Below are 19,353 nucleotides of genomic sequence, written 5' to 3'. Positions count from 1 at the left end.
GTAACTTTTTGGAGTATTTATATGTTAGATTCATAGCTGTAATGCAGTTCCAGAACATGGGAATGTATCGTTTCTGGAAGGAGTCTCCAGTTTTAGTGCTTTGTAAAAGGTGCCGTTGGTTTTCTTCCACGTGACAGAGAGATTTTACACCCAGCAAAATGTTGTGAGAGAAAATCCCAGTACCACCAAGATGTTAGTGAGGGGCCCCCAAGCAAGGCCCTTAACCCTTAACTGCCTTGTAAGAGTGAAAACGGAAATGTAACCGGAACACACTCATCCCAGGGACGTTTATCCTGTAACTGTAAATGGATAAAAAAAAATGCACATTATTTAGGGAAAAAAAGGGATAAAAGGTTTTGTGCTGTCCATTATTTTTCTCCTCCAACACAACCTGCAGTGCTCTCTTCTGTCCGTTTGGATCCTTTCTTTCTTTCTTTCTTTCTTTCTTTCTTTCTTTCTTTCTTTCTTTCTTTCTTTCTTTCTTTCTTTCTTTCTTTCTTTCTTTCTTTCTTTCTTTCTTTCTTTCTTTCTTTCTTTCCTTATGCCTTCCTTCTTTCTTTCTTTCTTTTTTCTTTCTTTTTCTTTCTTGCTCTGTTAGTTTGTTTAGCAGCACTCCTGAAAACAAATCAGTATACACACACACACACACACACACACACACACACACACACACACACACATTCTGATGCGTCCGTCTGTTTCTTTCATCTGCGCAGACCTGCAGCAGAGCCTTTTTCTCTCTGCATGAATAAACCAGAGCTCCTCTTGTCCTCTGTGATTCTTTTCCTGCTCGTTATCTTTTCGTTTCTTTAATAGCCACACAATAGCAGAATTAAAGGATGACTTAAATTCGCCCGTTTGCTTGTACGCTATTTTATTTTATTATTTCTCTCTCTCTCTCTCTCTCTCTCTCTCTCTCTCTCTCTCTCTCTCTCTCTCTCTACCTCTTTTTATTTCCTTCTTTTTTTGCCGTGGCCACTGAATGATGGATGAGGGGCTTGAATTTTTCATGCAGGGTCGAATTGAGATTCAGTGGGTCCCCGGCAGCGTGTGTTACACACGGGCGAGTGTGACTGGGCCACGCCGGAGCGAGATGTACTCCCTCTGGCTGTGCGCGAGAGAGCGTGCCACGCTAACGGGAGAAGGCTTCCTCGCTAGCTTTTCTTTTTTAGAACTAGCAGAAAACTACGCCAACACACTGATGCAAGTGAAGGCTTAGGGTTTTACTCCTGCGAACATCATCAACACGATCAACATGAAGATGAAGTGTGTGGAAAACTGACACACCATTCCTTCCTTCCTTCCTTCCTTCCTTCCTTCCTTCATGGCTTTCTTTCTTTCCTTCATGGCTTTCTTCCTTCCTTCTTTCTTTCCTTCATGGCTTCCTTCCTTCTTTCCTTTTGCAGCACAGTAGTATCCCAGGCAGGAGTATGGAGTTATCGGACCACCCTGGCCCTCAGGAACGTGCAGTGTGCGTGTGTGTGTGTGTGTGTGTGTGTGTGTGTGTGTGAGGTTGACCCTCAACCTTCTGTAGATGGTCTGGTGTATGTTCCCGCTGCCCGGCTGACACGGTGGTCCGGGCATCACACAGCTCTTTACTGAAATAAACGTCCTCCTTTGAAAAACACACACCGGTTCTAAGAATACACTCGTTTACTCAAGCAAAAGTGGGATCTTTTTCTCTCTTTTTTTTCTTTCTCACCTCATGGGTTGTGTGATGTGGGTTATTTTCATTGGGCTTTCTCTCTGTGTGTGTGTGTGTGTGTGTGTGTGTGTGTGTGTGTGTGTGTGTGTGTGTGTGTGTGTGTGTGTGTGTGTGTGTGTGTGTGTGTGTGTGTGTGTGTGCGCACGTGTGTGCGATCTGGTCATTGCTCCTGGGAAGGTCTTGGCACATTTCGTTTGTTGTATAGTGTGTGTGTGTGTGTGTGTGTGTGTGTGTGTGTGTGTTTGTTCAGACAGGCTAGTTATACATTGCAACGATGATGTCTGATCTCCAAACGAGATCCAATCTAATGTACATACAGTGAGGAAAATAAGTATTTGAACACTCTGCTATTTTGCAAGTTCTCCCACTTAGAAATCATGGAGTGGTCTGAAATTGTCATCGTAGGTGCATGTCCACTGTGAGAGACATAATCAAAAAAAAAAAATCCAGAAATCAAAATATATGATTTTTAAACTATTTATTTGTATGATACAGCTGCAAATAAGTATTTGAACACCTGTCTATCAGCTATAATTCTGACCCTTAAAGACCTGTTAGTCTTTAAAATCTCCACCTCCACTACATTTATTATCCTAAATTACATGCACCTGTTTGAGGTTGTTAGCTGCATAAAGACCCCTGTCCACCCCGTACAATCAGTAAGAATCCAACTGCTAACATGGCCAAGACCAAAGAGCTGTCCAAAAACACTAGAGACAAAATTGTACACCTCCACAAGGCTGGAAAGGGCTACGGGGAAATTGCCAAGCAGCTTGGTGAAAAAAGGTCCACTGTTGGAGCAATCATTAGAAAATGGAAGAAGCTAAACATGACTGTCAATCTCCCTCGGACTGGGGCTCCATGCAAGATCTCACCTCGTGGGGTCTCAGTGATCCTAAGGAAGGTAAGAAATCAGCCCAGAACTACACGGGAGGAGCTGGTCAATGACCTGAAAAGAGCTGGGACCACCATTTCCAAGGTTACTGTTGGTAATACACTAAGACGTCATGGTTTGAAATCATGCATGGCACGGAAGGTTCCCCTGCTTAAACCAGCACATGTCCAGGCACGTCTTAAGTTTGCCAATGACCATTTGGATGATCCAGAGGAGTCATGGGAGAAAGTCATGTGGTCAGATGAGACCAAAATAGAACTTTTGGGTCATTATTCCACTAAACGTGTTTGGAGGAAGAAGAATGATGAGTACCATCCCAAGAACACCATCCCTACTGTGAAGCATGGGGGTGGTAGCATCATGCTTTGGGGTGTTTTTCTGCACATGGGACAGGGCGACTGCACTGTATTAAGGAGAGGATGACCGGGGTCATGTATTGTGAGATTTTGGGGAACAACCTCCTTCCCTCAGTTAGAGCATTGAAGATGGGTCGAGGCTGGGTCTTCCAACATGACAGTGACCCGAAGCACACAGCCAGGATAACCAAGGAGTGGCTCTGTAAGAAGCATATCAAGGTTCTGGCGTGGCCTAGCCAGTCTCCAGACCTAAACCCAATAGAGAATCTTTGGAGGGAGCTCAAACTCCGTGTTTCTCAGCGACAGGCCAGAAACCTGACTGATCTATAGAAGATCTGTGTGGAGGAGTGGTCCAAAATCCCTCCTGCAGTGTGTGCAAACCTGGTGAAAAACTACAGGAAACGTTTGACCTCTGTAATTGCAAACAAAGGCTACTGTACCAAATATTAACATTGACTTTCTCAGGTGTTCAAATACTTATTTGCAGCTGTATCATACAAATAAATAGTTAAAAAAATCATAAATTGTGATTTCTGGATTTTTTTTTTTAGATAATGTCTCTCACAGTGGACATGCACCTACGATGACAATTTCAGACCCCTCCATGATTTCTAAGTGGGAGAACTTGCAAAATAGCAGGGTGTTCAAATACTTATTTTCCTCACTGTATAAGATGAGTTGTGTGTGTGTAGTGTGTGTGTTGGTACTGTGAGTAGTGTGTGTGTGTGTGTGTGTGTGTGTGTGTGTGTGTGTGTGTATTCTGTAGTATTGTGAGTCGTGTGTGCTGTGAGTCGTGTGTGGGTTGTGTGTGTGCAGTGTAAGTCGTCTGTGTAGTGTGTGGTGTGTTTGTATTGTGTGAGTCGTGTGTGTGTGTAGTGTGTCGTGTGTGGGTAATATGAGTCAGTCACTTTTTCCTGTGTGTGTGTGTGTGTGTGTGTGTGTGTGTGTGTGTGTGTGTGTGTGTGTGTGTGTGTGTGTGTGTGTGTCCGCTCAAACATCCAAATCCGAAAGCATCCAACTCTATCCAAGGATATCCGAATCCTCTCCTGGGCCATGTTAAGCGAGCAGACTGGCCAGTGAGTGTGTGTGTGAGTGTGTGTGTGAGTGTGTGTGTGAGTGTGTGTGTGAGTGTGTGTGTGAGTGTGTGTGTGTGAGCTATTAAGCAGGCAGGCAGGCTGTTAATCCCCCATTAGCGAGATCCCTCTGGGGATCAATCACAGGCAGCGCAGATTAGCGCTCAGATCTCTCCCGAGAGCCGCACATCCTCGTCTCCTTGTGGAAAAAAAGACGTAAAATCACAGCTCATGTTGTGAGTTCACTCTCTTCCTCTCTGCCTCTCTTTTATTTCTCTTTTTTTTAGCTTACAATATTTATTTATTCATTTTGAAGTGACACACAAGCTGAAATCTCTGCAGTCGGATTTCCAAAGTTCTGGATGGGAACATGCAGGGAAAACACCAGGAGTTTATTCCATCTGAAACAGCCCTGTAACTGCTCTACCTCAGTTTGATGTGGTGTGTGTTCAGGGATGCTTTTCAGATAATCACAGATGTAAAGAGTAGTTACGTGTACCGGGTGTCTCTTTAAACCTGTCCAGCTGTTCTCCTCCGTCTCTCAGCAAAACCCAAAAGAACTAATACTGTTTGGGTTTTTTTTTATTTATTTATTTATTTTTTACTTTCCTATGTAAAGTCTATAGACTGTTGTATTGTTATTTTTGCATCCCCCCCCCCCAAAAAAAATACAATAAAAACATTTTTAATGAACAAGCAGTAATTTTTAAATACATAAATAAATTGTCAAACAAATTAGTAAATTAATTCAAATAAATGCAACACCTATAATATAACTAAAAGTTTTAAATAAATATAAATAAAACAATTATTTTTATATAAAAATTGCATTTACTAGATAGAAAATAAATAAATCATTTGTTCAAGAATTCTGAAACAAGTTTGTTTAACAAAATTAATTAATTACAATAAAAATTTTAATGCTTATTATATTAAGAAGAATTAGTTTTTTTATTGTTTTGTTTTATTATTAGTAATTATATATTAGTTTATTTTATATATATATATATATATTTATACATTTATATTTATTTATTTATTTAATTTGAAATGAGTCTCCTTTTTTTTTTTTCTTCAGAAAACTGTGTGTGTGTGTGTGTGTGTGTGTGTGTGTGTGTGTGTGTGTGTGTGTGTGTGTGTGTGTGTGTGTGTGTGTGTGTGTGGTGTGGTGTGGTGTGGTGTGGTGTGGTGTGGTGTGGTGTGGTCATGGTATGGCAGGCTGCCGGATGTTCCTGTCAGTAATTCCCCCTCTGCTTTAAAGAAGTCAGCAAAGCCTCTAATCCCCTCAGTCGCGGATCAAATGTCCTCTGATTAGAACATTTTCTGGTTAGAAACACACACAGGAACGTGAGAGAGAGAGAGAGAGAGAGAGAGAGAGAGAGAGCCTGTTCATGTCAGCCTGTTTGAAAAAGGAATGATCAGAAGTGTGTATTGTGAACTCAGTGACCTTGTGTACACTGAGATACTTTTATCTTTTTCGTGGAAAAGTACTTTAGTTTTTTGAGGACAGGATGAAAAGAGAGAGAGTCAGGCCTTCTCTTTTCTTTTCTTTTTTTTTTTCTTTATTTATTTATTTTGTGTGTGTGTGTGTGTGTGTGTGTGTGTATAAGTCTAAGAAACAATTTCACAATTTTATTTTTGATAAGAAACAAACATATAATACATTAAAACTAATGAACGATGGATTAAATAAAGCTACAAGAGATTTGTGGGGTCCAGGCGAATTTTTACAACCTCATTCTTTACCAGGTTCCATAAAACACTATAGAAGTGTGTGTTTGAGCTTTCTGACAGTTGCTCGATGTTAGCAGTGTGAATGTTTTCTCATGGTGGCATCACTTAGTTTAGGGGTCTTCAACAATTTTTGGACCTCCTGATCCAAAATGTGTCAAATATAGCAACTGATATTGATAGTTAACCAATCATATTACGCCGGTTATATTCTGTTAAGACGATTAGAACTGTGTTGTTGTTGTACTTTTATGCATCATAACAATTACACATTTACATAAACTTTAATTTTAATTATGATAGAACTTTATTGTAATTAATATAATAATTTTCAAATTAAATATTTTATTTTTGATGTTTTTACCCCTGTTTGTTTAGATTTTTTTTTTATTTTTTGTGATTCAACATTTAATTTAGTGGACCCCCTGCAGTACCGCTGCAGTCCCTCTAGGGGTCGCGGACTGCTGGTTGAAGACCCATGACTTAGATCATGCCAGTTGGGTTAAAATGGGGCTTCCTCCAACAGTTCCATATGTAGGATCTATATGGCTGTGGTAGATGTTTGAGTTTGATAAATATTATGAGAATAAGGCCACTACGCCTGAGCTTCAGCTTCCAGATCTTCCAAAGTATTTAAATGGCTATTAAACTTAGGTGTAGGTCCGAGACAGACATAACTCGAACAAGAACGCAGTAGCACTAAGCGGTAGACCAGAAGCTCAGAATCTCGCCAAGGGAGAAAAGCTGGACCCAAGTGGAACCTTGTGCTCCAGCTGCTGAGCGAAGAACTTGGCACGGGCCCGCCGTGCTCCAGATGTTTTCCGGCCAAATAAATAAGGAACATCTGAGATGATTTACTCCCATCCCAGCGGAGCCCGAAGACCATATTACATGAAGCCTATTTACGGTGGCAAGTGCCCCAAAACCATGAATCAGCTCTTACGCGGACTTGGCCGGGAACGTAAAGACCTAACGTATGAGTTTTTACAGGGCCCGTTCCGCTCCCTCTTCTTTTTTTTCTTTCTTTTTTCCCCTCTCAGTAGCAGGATGAGGGATCGGATCAGTTCTTAAAGGGCCAGTGTTTTCATTTAACCTTGTTTTCTGAAGCAAGTGGAATAACAAGTACGTGTCGGAGCTAAATGGTTCATGGAAGAAACTCATGCGGGAGCATTATAACGTTCCCTTCGCTTGAACTAGGAGTGCCAAACCTGTTCCAGCATGACAATGCTCCTGCGTGCAAATCCAGCTCCATGAAGATATGGTTTACCTGGTTTAGAGTGAAAGATCTCCTGCTGTAAAACTCCAACCCTATTGAACATCATTTGGGATCAATTTGATATCTAGTAGAGCATCTTCCCAGAAGAGTGGAGGTTATCAAAGGAGCAAATGGAGACTCAATGTGGAATAAGATGTTCAAAAAGAAGCACAAACCAATCTCATGGTCAGGTGTCCACAAACTTTAGTTTGAACTTAACATGGTTAATACTGTAAGTACAAACAGGCATCATGCTGAAATTCATACACGTTAAACCACAGGCTTCACTCAATATACACGATATTCCAGCGTTATAACGATGTCATCTGAGACAAACAGACTGAAAGAGAGACACTGATGGATTGAGAGAGAGGACGAGAGACACTCTCTCACCGACAGGCCTGGAGAGAGAGATGGGCAGATTAAGAGAGAGAGACACTGATTGATTGAGAGAGAGAGAGAACTGAAGAAGAGAGATGAACAGATTGAAAGAGAGAGAGAGACCTAGAGTGGGAAATCTGGAGAGACAGATGGACAGATTGAGAGAGAGAGACCGACAGACCCCTGGAGAGAGAGAGAGAGAGAGAGAGAGAGAGAGATGAACTGATTGAGAAAGAGAGATGGACAGAGAAAGAGAGAGCTCGCTCAGAGAAAGTGGAAGACTCCAGAAGGTTCCTGGAATCGACACCTTTGTGACCAATCAGAGCAGAGAATAAAGAAACCGAACATAACACACTAAACCTGAGTCACGGAGGTGATCTGTTGTCTCTTCTGATCCATTTTTTGTGTGTTTCTGTGTGTGTGTGTGTGTGTGTGTGTGTGTGTGTGTGTGTGTGTGTGTGTGTGTGTGTGTATGCACACATTGTGTGTGAATTCCAGATCTGTGGAATGTGATCTTATCTATAGTCTATACTATATATCCATTAATTTCCGTGTGTGGAGGAGTGTGTCTTCACGCAGTGCTTTATCTCTGTGTGTGTGTGTGTGTGTGTGTGTGTGTGTGTGTGTGTGTGTGTGTGTGTGTGTGTGTGTGTGTGTGTGTGTGTGTGTTGTGATGGTAAGTAGGTATCTGCTTACGTGCACATATTTGGGTGAGGAATTGGTGTGTGCCGGTACGTTCCGTCCTCGATGGCTTTATGATAAGCTTGTGCACGTTCATATTTGTTCGTTCGTGTGTGTGTGTGTGTGTGTGTGTGTGTGTGTGTGTGTGTGTGTGTGTGTGTGTGTGTGTGTGATTGAGGGGCAGAGATAAACACTAAAGCACAGGGATGCGTGTGCCATCAGTCAGGGGGCAGCTGTTGTGCGCTGATAAGACGCACTGATACAGAAGATAGGAGTGATTGGTACAGTTTGTCCGCGCGCGCGCGCGCGCACACACACACACACACACACACACACACACTCTCTTCCTTTTCACTTACACTATAAAACAGTTAATCTTGCTATCGCTTTGGAAATTTCTTTCTTGTATTGCACCATACTTGCTAGGTGTGCTTGCGTGCGTGCGCACGTGTGCTCACGTCACATCAGATCGTTTGTCTCCCGTTTTTTTGTTCACCCGTCTCTCTTCTTCCTCCTCCAGATTGACGCATTGAGCAAAAGAAGTAAAGAAGCAGAGGCTGCCTTCTTGAATGTCTATAAGAAATTGATCGATGTCCCAGGTGAGAGAGAGAGAGAGAGAGAGAGAGAGAGAGAGAGAGAGAGAGAGAGAGAGAGAGAGAGAGAGAGAGAGAGAGAGTGTGTGTGTGTGTGTGTGTGTGTGTGTGTGTGTGTGTGTGTGTGTGTGTGTGTGTGTGTGTGTTATAATCAAGTCATTACATAATTGTCACTCACTCACTCACTCACTCACTCACTCACTCACTCACACGGAGATTACACCCAGGCTGAGGAGGGGTGGGGTTTGAGGCAGGGGTCAACCTGAGAAAGGGGATGTCGAGAGTGAATGAGATGGACAAAGAAAACAAAAAATAGAAGGTGACTGGAGGGGGGATTGACCAAAAACAAAAAGAGTACAAGACTGAGAAAGAGAGTAAAGGCCTGCAAGGGAGAGAGATGGACAAATTGACAGACAGACAAGGAGTAAAAAACCAGAGAGAGGAAAAGACAGAGAGAGATGGAACAAGAGAGAAAGAGATGGACAGATTAAGAGAGAGAGAAAGAGAGAAACAAGTATAGATTCAGAGAGACAGACTGACCTAGAGCGAGAGAAGGGAGACACTGTTAGATTGAGAGAGAGGGATGGACAGATTGAGAGAGAAAGAGAGAGACAGTCAGACTTAGTGAGAGAAAGAGAATGAGACATGGTTAGAGAGAGAGATGGACAGATTGAGAGAAACAGATAGAAAGACAGACCTAGTGGGAGAATGAGAGAGAGAGAGAGAGAGAGAGAGAGAGAGAGAGAGAGAGAGAAGGCCACTGTTTTTTTTTTTTTTTTATCTTCTGATTAAGATCACACTGAAACATCAGCATCATTACACCCTTCATCATCATCAAAACACTCTTCATCCTACAGCTGTTGTCACATGGTTCTGAGAGACACACTGTGGTGCACATGCAGCTCATCTCAGAGTGACACTCCCCTCATCCCTCATCTGTCTATCTGTCTGTCTGTTCATCTAACTGTCTGTCTTGTTTGTCTGTTTATCTATCTATCTATCTATCTATCTATCTATCTATCTATCTATCTATCTATCTATCTATCTATCTATCTATCTATCTATCTATCTATCTATCTATCTATCTATCTATCTATCTATCTATCTATCTATCTATCTATCTATCTATCTTGCTCCCTTTCTCTTTCTCTCTTTCTGCCTCATACCTTGTTCTACTTGTCTCTGCAGTAGCTGGGAGTGATAGAGCAGTCGTGTCTCACACACACTTACACTCACTAACACACACACACACACACACACACACACACACACACACACTTACACTCACACTCACACTCACGCACACACACACACAGTGAGCTGAAGGCTGCAGTGTCAGCAGTCCAAAAACACACAGCGCAGCAGCTAAACTTAGCCTCGCCGCTTCTGCACCCAGAAACAGGAGCAATTAGTCACAGTGCCCGTCTTTTGTCCCGTCACACACTCCGTCTCTGTTCCCTTGTGTGTGTGTGTGTGTGTGTGTGTGTGTGTGTGTGTGTGTGTGTGTGTACGTGTGTACGTGTCCACTTGCTTGTATGTTATTTTTTTCTGTGATTTTGTTCTTTCTCCTGTCATCATGGCGACTTTGAGCTGCTCTGTGCATTTTGCTTTGTGTGTGTGTGTGTGCGCGCTCAACTTTTCTGTGCCCTTGATTCACTCGCTAACAAATTAGGCTCTTCATCACAGGGTACATCAGAGAGTACCCAGCATGCCCTTGGGCTTCTCTAGTCATCAGCTGTTGTGTACCGTGTGGCGCTCTGGCCTTGCTGTGTGTGTGTGTGTGTGTGTGTAAGGGGAAACAGATGAATGAACACTGCCAGCTTGATGACCTTCACACACACACACACACACACACACACACACACACACACACAGTACAATATTAAAAGTTCTCAAGGCTTTACACCAATGTTACACAGCTAATCACAGCACAGCGCAGCACAGCACAGCACAGCACACACACACACACACACACACACTAACAACACATCATGTGGCATGCCGAGATTTCTCACACATCACTTGGGTTTAGTCAAGTGTGTGTGCGTGTGTGTGTGTGTTGCTGCTCTGGACATGCCTGAATGTTTATTTACTCATTGATTCTGGAGGTGTTGGAAGTGTTTTTGTAATGTGTGTGTGTGTTTGGCTCAGATCCTGTCCCCGTGTTGGAACTCGGCCAGCAGTTGCAGCTGAAGGTACAGCGGATGCACGACATCGAGACAGAGAACCAGAAACTGCGCGAGACGCTAGAGGACTACAACAAAGAGTTCGCAGAGGTCAAGAACCAGGGTGAGAGCACGCACACACACATGCACGTGCTCGAAAGGATTTCCCTATTGCGTCCTACACTTGAGCCTGTCTCATTTGAATTTGAGTGCTAGGAGAGTCATCCTGTGTGAAGGATGAAGGTTAGAGTTGAACTCCTCCTGCACAGAGCCCTGAACTCCCAATGAACACCTTTAGGATGACCAGGAACCCCAGCCTGAAACCTCAGACTGAACACCACTCCAGACTGGACCCCAGATTAAACCTCAGACTGAACACTAGAATTTTCTAGAAGTCCCCGTTACCACAAAACACATTCGATCACCTACGGGGACGAGCTGGTTTCCTTCGTTTACTTTCCCTCCGCCATCGCTCGAAGACTTAACGTCCAAGCCTGTCAATAAGCGTGTCCATTTAGTATCTTCCTCCCCATCTGTTTCTTTATACCGTCATAATACTGTGGGCTATTGGATTGTGCAGCTCTCAAACTGGGCAATATTATCTTTATTATCTTTATTATCTCTTTACAAAGAATGAAATACTCGTCTTGAAGGACTGCTGACTGTAGATACAGGATGTCTTAACCCAAGGCCTGTCTCTCTCTCTCTCTCTCTCTCTCTCTCTCTCTCTCTCTCTCTCTCTCTCTCTCTCCCCCTCGCTCTCTCTCTCTCTCCCGCAGCAGAAGCCATTGATTCCTCCCAACTTAAATGTTTAAAGTTCAATTTAGCAGTTATGGGCGAAAAGGCCTCCAAAGGGAGCTGCTCCCATTGATTATGTGTCAGACCTGCAAGGCAGCAGTTTAAATCACACGTGAACACACAGAGCCGCTCTCCTTCACACTCTCTCTCTCTCTCTCTCTCTCTCTCTCTCTCTCTCTCTTTCTCTCTCTCTCTCTCTCTCTCTCTCTCTCTCTCTCATATATGTAAAACACACCGATTCTTTCACACACTTGCACTCCGAAGCACTCAATCAGTGGCTATGAGCAACTTTGTCTCACAGATGCGCTTTTCTAATCGTGTGTGTGTGTGTGTGTGTGTGTGTGTGTGTGTGTGTGTGTGTGTGTGTGTGTGTGTGTGTGTGTGTGACTGAGAGAGGGATTTGTGATCTAGTATCTCTATGGAGAGTGTAACTCAATCAACAGGCTTACATTATTTATATATATATATATATATAATGCACGCACACACACACATTTGTGGGCAGTTATTTAGACAATAATGACTGTTTATAGATAATAATTACTATTTGTAAAGGACAGTAAAACTGTGCTGGTATAGAAGGTGCACATTGACTAAAATATATCCAAGTTTCATTTCTATATGATTGTCCTTTGAGAACATAAACTAAAATGATTGCTGAAATGTGAGGGGTGAGTTTTTTTATAATATATGTATGTATAATATATATTAGATTATACATACATACGAACAATACTATACTGTTATTGATATGAACCAGTGGTTTGAAATAAAAAAATTTTTTCTGACCAGCTTTGAAAACGCTTCAGCGCTGCAGTTGAAAAAAGAAATAAGTAAAAGAAATTCCGAAACGCACGCAGGACATTAAAGCTTTTATTTCCCCGAAGACTTTCTAAAACGTGGCAATGAAGCGCACAAGCGGACGTGAGCAGATGCATTTCGCCTCCTTCCGGTTGTCCTGTTTATAAAGGATCATTATTGTAAGGTTACGCTGTTGTAACACGACTCAGCGTTTCGTCTTCGAGTTTGTTTCGCCTCGACTGCTCTCCGAATAGGAAACGCGTCTGACGCGGAGGAGAGAAATGTTTCCTCAGCTCCAGCTTTCACTTCTCATTTACCTTTGGTATAGTCCGTGCTCGCGACTTTTCATTATATTCGTTTATGGAAAGTAGAATGAACGCATTACTGTTTTCAAAACTTTTTTTTATTCGAGTGCTTAGTTATTTTATATTCAGATAAAATAGTGCCATATGATCGCATTTAGAGGTCGACCGGCGCAGGTTTTTCTCTGGCCGATGCCGATATTTAGAAATCAGGGCCATGATGTCGATATTTTTTGCCCGATATTTTTGGGCGACTACCCTCTTCTTTATCTCGTAAAATCTAACAGTTAAGTAATAAAAAGTGATATTGTGATATCTACTGTGATGTTACTGCTTGTTACTAGCATTAAACTGACTAGTGCTTTTAATAGATGACTGCGGTCCTGCCAGCCAATCAGAATGAAGTATTCAGGCAGACAGTAAATATGTTTATTGCGTTACAAGACAAGATGTTGTACTTTTATCACTAACTGGGGTTGTGTGTGTATTGTATTTTTAACAGAGGTCACTATCAAAGCACTTAAAGAGAAGATCCGGGAATACGAACAGACCCTGAAGAACCAGGCGGAGAACCTGGCACAGGAGAAAGAGCAGCAGCTCCACAACGACTATGCAGAGAAAGAGAGGTGTGTTGGACACATACGCGCATCCTGCTGTTTTATTTATTTATTTTTATTTTTGGGATGAGAGATGGCAATAAAGAAGGAAAATGACTCACGAATTTCTGGAAAATTGAGTGAGATTTTATTTCATTAACCATAAAAGCTTAATAGAATAATTTCATTATACTTCTCTCGAGCAGGGATGACATCATTATTTTGTTTACTAATGTAATGAAAAAGGAGTGAAAGCAGTCTCGGGGACGGTTATGTGTCAAAACGAGCTTCGGTTCGTTTCCTGATTCGTGAGGTAATGGGTACACGCGTTAGGGAGGGGATTTATTTTAAATAAAGCGGCTTTTACGTCGTACTGAGGGCGCGCAAACTTTCGCACAAGCGCACTGGACACTTATATACGAATTCCGAGGTTATATTTGCAATTTCTAGCAGATAAGCTTGCATAGGGGGCGGGGCTACGAGCGATTTACTCTCATTGGCTAGTGAGATTCGGATCGACAGATCTTTGTGAGGCATGCAATTCATCCAATCGACCGCACGTCTAAGGTTAGCAAGGCCAGTGATATTACCGCCATGTTCCTCAAACTACTTTGAGACGACTTGTGCTCAATAGCATGCTAGTAGTCAGGGTGAATTGTGGGGGATTTTAGTAGAAAATATTCCTCACAGCAACACACAACCACCACCAGCTTGAGACTCCTACCAATAGAAATGGAGACTCACCACACCAGACCAATCAGTTTAAGCGGATCGCACCAACACGTACACAGTCCTGACCCGGTTTCTGGCATATCCGGGAAGCCGAACCGCTGCTTTGAAAGGGAAAAAAAACAAACAGCTGCTTAAGTCACTAAACAAACTTGAAGAAGGATAACATCTGGAGATGTATGATGGCAGAGATAGATATATATATATATATATATATACACACACACATAGGCAGTTAGGACACTAGAATAGTATTTTGAGACAGGCCCGTTTCAGTTCTCGTGTTTCCAAAGAAATTGAGGCGAGTTGCAGGGAATAAATGTGTCCATAAATGGGCTTTTTTTTGTTTTTGTTTTTTTTACTTCAGCATGGTAACAGTATCCATATTTAATCAATTGTGCCGTTGGATTTTGCGTACTTCCTCTGCGTCAGGATCGAGTCCTCTTCCTGTCTGGTCAGCCAACTTCCTGTGAGGGTGAAATATGTGTGTGTATGCACGACTAAGTGAGATTGGGGGTTGGGGGGGGGGTATGAGTGCATGTTAAAACGGAGTACACTATTTAAAGCTCGGGAAACACTACTATAAGGAAACTAACCTTGTCAACTGTATAACAGGAGCTAGAAATAAGTGCATGACAGGTTATCGATCACTCTTCAGCTCATATATGGTAAAGTTTCCTTGTCTAAAAATACAGAAAGGCATCTGTGGAATCTGGTGAACAGCTTCAGGGGGTGTATATTTGGGAGTCTGGATTCTGAAATGATGTTTGCAAACATTGCTCAGCTGTGTGGCCCTGATAATAAAGTCTATCAGGTTTTTAAAACCTCCAGAGCAGTTTATCCACACCACAACAAATTCCACAACAAATTGTATGGAATTTGTCAGTGGAAACAAATTGTAAAATGTTATTCCCCGAAATTTTAATAGAATTCGTATAATAACTTGTCGTTAGGAGACAATTGAGAACTCACGAATTTTCTGAAATTGTCGAGGGGTTGACTGTAATATAAATGTATATATTTATCAGTTATTATTATATTTAATATATTTAATTATATAAAATATTAAAGCGTAAAAAAATATCATACCCCTAATATATATATATATATATATATATTCTTTTTAAAGAGAAATTCTTTAAACCAACTTTTAAGGATCCATATTGTGAGACTAAAAAAAAAAACGGAAGTGGCAGCAATTTTACTAAAACAAAACAAAATAAAAAACACTACAATATTGTATTTCTGTTACGGAGTGAGGAGCCACGGTGACATCACGCTATTTTTTATACCCCTAGCATTGATGTTTTTCAATTTTAATAATGACAATAAAGTAAAAATTCACTTAAACTGCGAGGCAGAGACTAAACAAAGTTGCTGTGTGTGTGTGTGTGTGTGTGTGTGTGTGTGTGTGTGTGTGTGTGTGTGTGTGTGTGTGTGTGTGTGTGTGTGTAAGAATATGACAGAAGGGGATGGGTACAATCACATAGCTAATTTAACACAAACACACATTTTAGCAATCTGTCATTATTCTATTTGTACATTTTTCCTCCATTTTAACTTTTTCTTGTCTGTTTCCTTCTTTGTTGTTTTTTTTTTTTTGTTTTTTAATTCACCGTGACAGGAAGTTGCAGGAGTCGCAGGAATCGATGGCCTCCAGGTTGGAAGAAGCAGAACACAAAGCTCAAAGTCTACAAACAGGTACCAGGCTTTTTTCATATAAAGCACAAGAAAGCTACCGAAAGCTCCGCCCCCAGGAGATTCTAATTGGCTGGTTTACAGATCATGAAGTAAAATGCTAAAATCTTTTAGCAATGTTTCTTTTTTTCAGTGTTGTTCTGAGTCAATTGAACGAATCGTTCAAAAAGAACCAAATCTTTCAAAATGAACGAATCCTTCATAAACTACTCGTCACTACTGAGTCCTGAGATTTATTTATTTAATTTTTTTTTATGAATGAAAACACACCTCTTTGCTGCAGTCGTAATTGTCATTATACCACAGCACTTTTAATTTCTTGAATCTGATGGGTCTGTTGATTTTTTTATTACAGTGCGAATAATATTAACTTTAGGTCTAACTTTAAAATTACTTTAGGTCCCACTTGTTTCAGTAGTAACTGCCGATATTTAGGGACAAATTACAAAATAAAAAAGAGGCCAAAGGTTTATGGACACCTGACCCTAATGTGCTTTTTGAACATCCCATTCCACATGTAGTTTCTGTTTGCTCTTTTAATAACCTCCACATTTCTGAGAAGATATTCCACTAGATTTCAAAATCGGCTTGTGGAGATTCGTGTGAGATTCAGCTGTGAGGGTGTAAGTAAAGTCAGAAACTGATGTAGGTAAGCTGAGGAGGCCTGTGGTGCATTTTGCATGAAAATTCATTCCAGAGGTATTCAGTAGGGTTGGAGTTCTGAAGCAGGAGATCTTTCAGGCCAACCCATGGAAAGCATATCTTCGTGAAGCTGGCTTTGTGCTCATCTCACATCTCCTAGTATAAAAGAAGGGCAAATGTAATGCTAATGCATCCGAAGACATCCCGGAGAATTGTGGGCCTTTATTTTCATGCTAACAGCTCGGAAAAGAAGTTCACATGTTGCTGCAAAAAAAATAATCAGGTGTCCCAATACTTTTGTCCTTATAGTGTATTTGCCCCGTGGTCTTCCCGCACCAGCCATGCGTTTCATTCCGTAATTGTATGTTGTGACAGAGCGGCGTTCCGTTTCAGTCCCGGGATCGATTTCCACTTCGAAGCCGAGCCGAGCCGAGCCGCATGCCTTTTCCTAACCAGTAGTGAAAACTAAAATAGCGATAATGATCACGTGTGATGGTTTGGCCACCATACGGTCCGCAGCTCCACCACACTACTAATACACACACACACGCACACACACGCACGGCCCATCACGGCCATGAGGTCGAGCGAGAGTTTCCTTTCTGACCCCCCCCCCCCCCCCTTCTTGCGTTTGTGTCCGCAGTGCTCGAAACCACTCAGGTGGAGCTGTTCGACCTGAAGACCAAGTACGACGAGGAATCCACGGCGAAGTAAGTGAAGCAGAAGAAAGCGCATACAGCAGACGCTGACAGTCAAATACCGTTCCTAACGGAGAACGCAGCATCTCTGTTTGCGAGCGGCGAAGTGAAATTACAATACTACAGCGAGCGCTGATGAACACACACACACACACACACACACACACACACACACACGTGTCCATTGGACTGTAGGATACATTGGGATAGAGATTGAGTGTGTACTTCATGCAAAGTTCTTCACCCGGGTGGAACTGTCATCCTTTATGCACACATGAGAGTCTTGGACTGAAGGAGTGGAACATTCCTTCTGTCCCCCATAAGATGGGATGGTTTTTTCCATTCACATTTGGTGACTCTGCCTGAGATCATTTTCTTCCCACTGTCTTTTCCAACAAACCACTCTGTCTGTCTGTCTGTCTGTCTGTCTGTCTATCTATCTATCTCTACACTTCTTTCTCCATCTTCTTCTTTTATTCCTTTCTGTCACTCTCTTACTCAGTTTTTTCTGTTCTTCTGTTATTCAGGGCTGCTCTCGCTCATTCTTTATTTCACGCTTTCATGCTCTGTCTCTTTTCTTTTTTCTCTCTCTCAAGTTTTTCATTTTGCTCCCTCTCCCTTTTTCCCTGTTTTCCCCCTCTCCATCTCCTTCTGCCTCATTCTAATTCTCTCTTTCACACTTCCACACTTACTCACTCCTCCCATCTCCAGCTCTGTTTCTTTGCTGTCTCTCACTCTTTCCCTTCGTCCTTAATGTGAGTCTCTTTTTCTGTTTCCAGTTTTGTTTCTCCTCGTCTTCTCTCCCTCACTCAGTCTGGCCCTATTTTCCTTTTTCTGTTTCTCATGTCTGCTTGAGGTCATCTGTGTCTTTCTTCTTTTTCTTCTCTCTCTCTCACACTCTCTCATTTTCTCTCTTAATGTCATGATCGACTTTAATCGCAAAACCAGACGTGCAAAGTAAAAGAGAACTTTGCTTTAATGTAAATATCTCTCTCTCTCTCTTTCTCTCTCTTCTCTCTCTCTCTCTCTCTCTCTCTCTCTCTCTCTCTCTCTCTCTCTCTCTCTCTCTCTCTCTCTCTTTGTGTAATACAGTAAATAACAAGACGTTCCTTTCTACTGTTAATGCACACTGATCCTGAAAATGTGCTTTGTTAGTGTGGGTGTTGTATTAATGCTGTTTTTGTGCGTGCGTGCGCGTGCGTGTGTGTGTGTGTGTGTGTGTGTGTGTGTGTGGTCTGAGAGCGAGCTCCTCCCCTTCAGTCTGCCTGTCACACAGGAATGCTGTGTCTGCCCGCTGCTTGCCCGCGGCCTATTTCAGGGCGGGTACCACCCAGCTTACTGGCAGGCATAATTATAGCTACGTGAGCCCAGAGGGCACGCGCCACACACACTCAGACGTGCCACACACACATACATACAACCAGCACTATGTTTAACACACACACATCAGATTGGTGATCAGCCAATTTGTGGCTTTATGACATGATCAGAAATTGTTCTATCAGCCTATTCTTTATATCACACACACAATACCACACACAGCTTTATCAGCACCCACTGGTCCACATCAGCTATTTAGTGAAGTAAAAGTGTAGTGATCGTGTTGTGGCTTTGACCAAAACATAAAAAATACATTTCAGGCCCCATCTGGCAACAGTTTGCTTTTATGTATAATCCTATAATCCTAACACACACTCCTACTGTTCCTCCAAAATCATACACACACTCCTGGCTGGGCTGCACTGTGCTGTGTGAATTAATTACTGCACAGTTGTGTAGTGGATGTTGTTTCGGTGTGTTTAGGTCAGTCATTTAACAGCATCAACACTGCTAGTTATTACTCTGTACTACTACACTGACTACTGCACTGACTACTGGAATAGCAGCTGGATCAAATACTGAACTGATTACTGGACTGACTTCTGAACTGAATTGACTACTGAATACCGGGCTAATGTCTGGCTACAGGCCTGATTACTGACTGCTGAGTAATGGCTGATTACCTTTAGCCTTAAAACTGGACTAAGTATAAGGCTGACTACTAAATTCTATACTAATTAATGACAACTGAGTACTGAACTACTGGAGTGAAATTCTGGCTTAATAGAAGCCGAACTATTGGATATGGACTACTAGAGGGATTACTGAATGGATATCAGTGAAACTGAGTACTGAACTGGACTTTAAGACAAACGTCTGGGTCGACTACTGAACTGTCTAGTGACTATTGTCCTCACTATTGGACTTTATTGTT

General features: G+C 42.0%; 1 protein-coding gene and 1 long non-coding RNA gene across 2 annotated transcripts in view; one reads left to right on the top strand and one right to left on the bottom strand.

Annotated features, from left to right (window-relative positions):
* Positions 1-19,353, bottom strand: part of LOC310717771 — a 339,024-nt gene that overhangs the window by 103,601 nt on the left and 216,070 nt on the right. The gene's annotated exons all lie outside the window — the stretch shown is intronic.
* LOC310717767 (homeobox protein cut-like 1) overlaps positions 1-19,353 on the top strand; it is a 124,355-nt gene that overhangs the window by 63,859 nt on the left and 41,143 nt on the right. The window contains exons 4-8 of the mRNA XM_083526219.1: positions 8,598-8,676; positions 10,822-10,959; positions 13,239-13,362; positions 15,686-15,762; positions 17,045-17,111. Coding sequence (XP_083382345.1) covers positions 8,598-8,676; positions 10,822-10,959; positions 13,239-13,362; positions 15,686-15,762; positions 17,045-17,111 — 485 coding nt within the window. The remainder of the gene's footprint in view (positions 1-8,597; positions 8,677-10,821; positions 10,960-13,238; positions 13,363-15,685; positions 15,763-17,044; positions 17,112-19,353) is intronic.

The sequence above is a fragment of the Silurus aristotelis genome, assembly GCF_946808225.1.
Source record: "Silurus aristotelis genome assembly, chromosome: 22".
In the NCBI taxonomy this organism is placed as follows: Eukaryota; Metazoa; Chordata; class Actinopteri; order Siluriformes; family Siluridae; genus Silurus; species Silurus aristotelis.
Note: the sequence above shows the minus strand (reverse complement) of the source record. Positions and strands in the feature narration are given on the sequence as shown.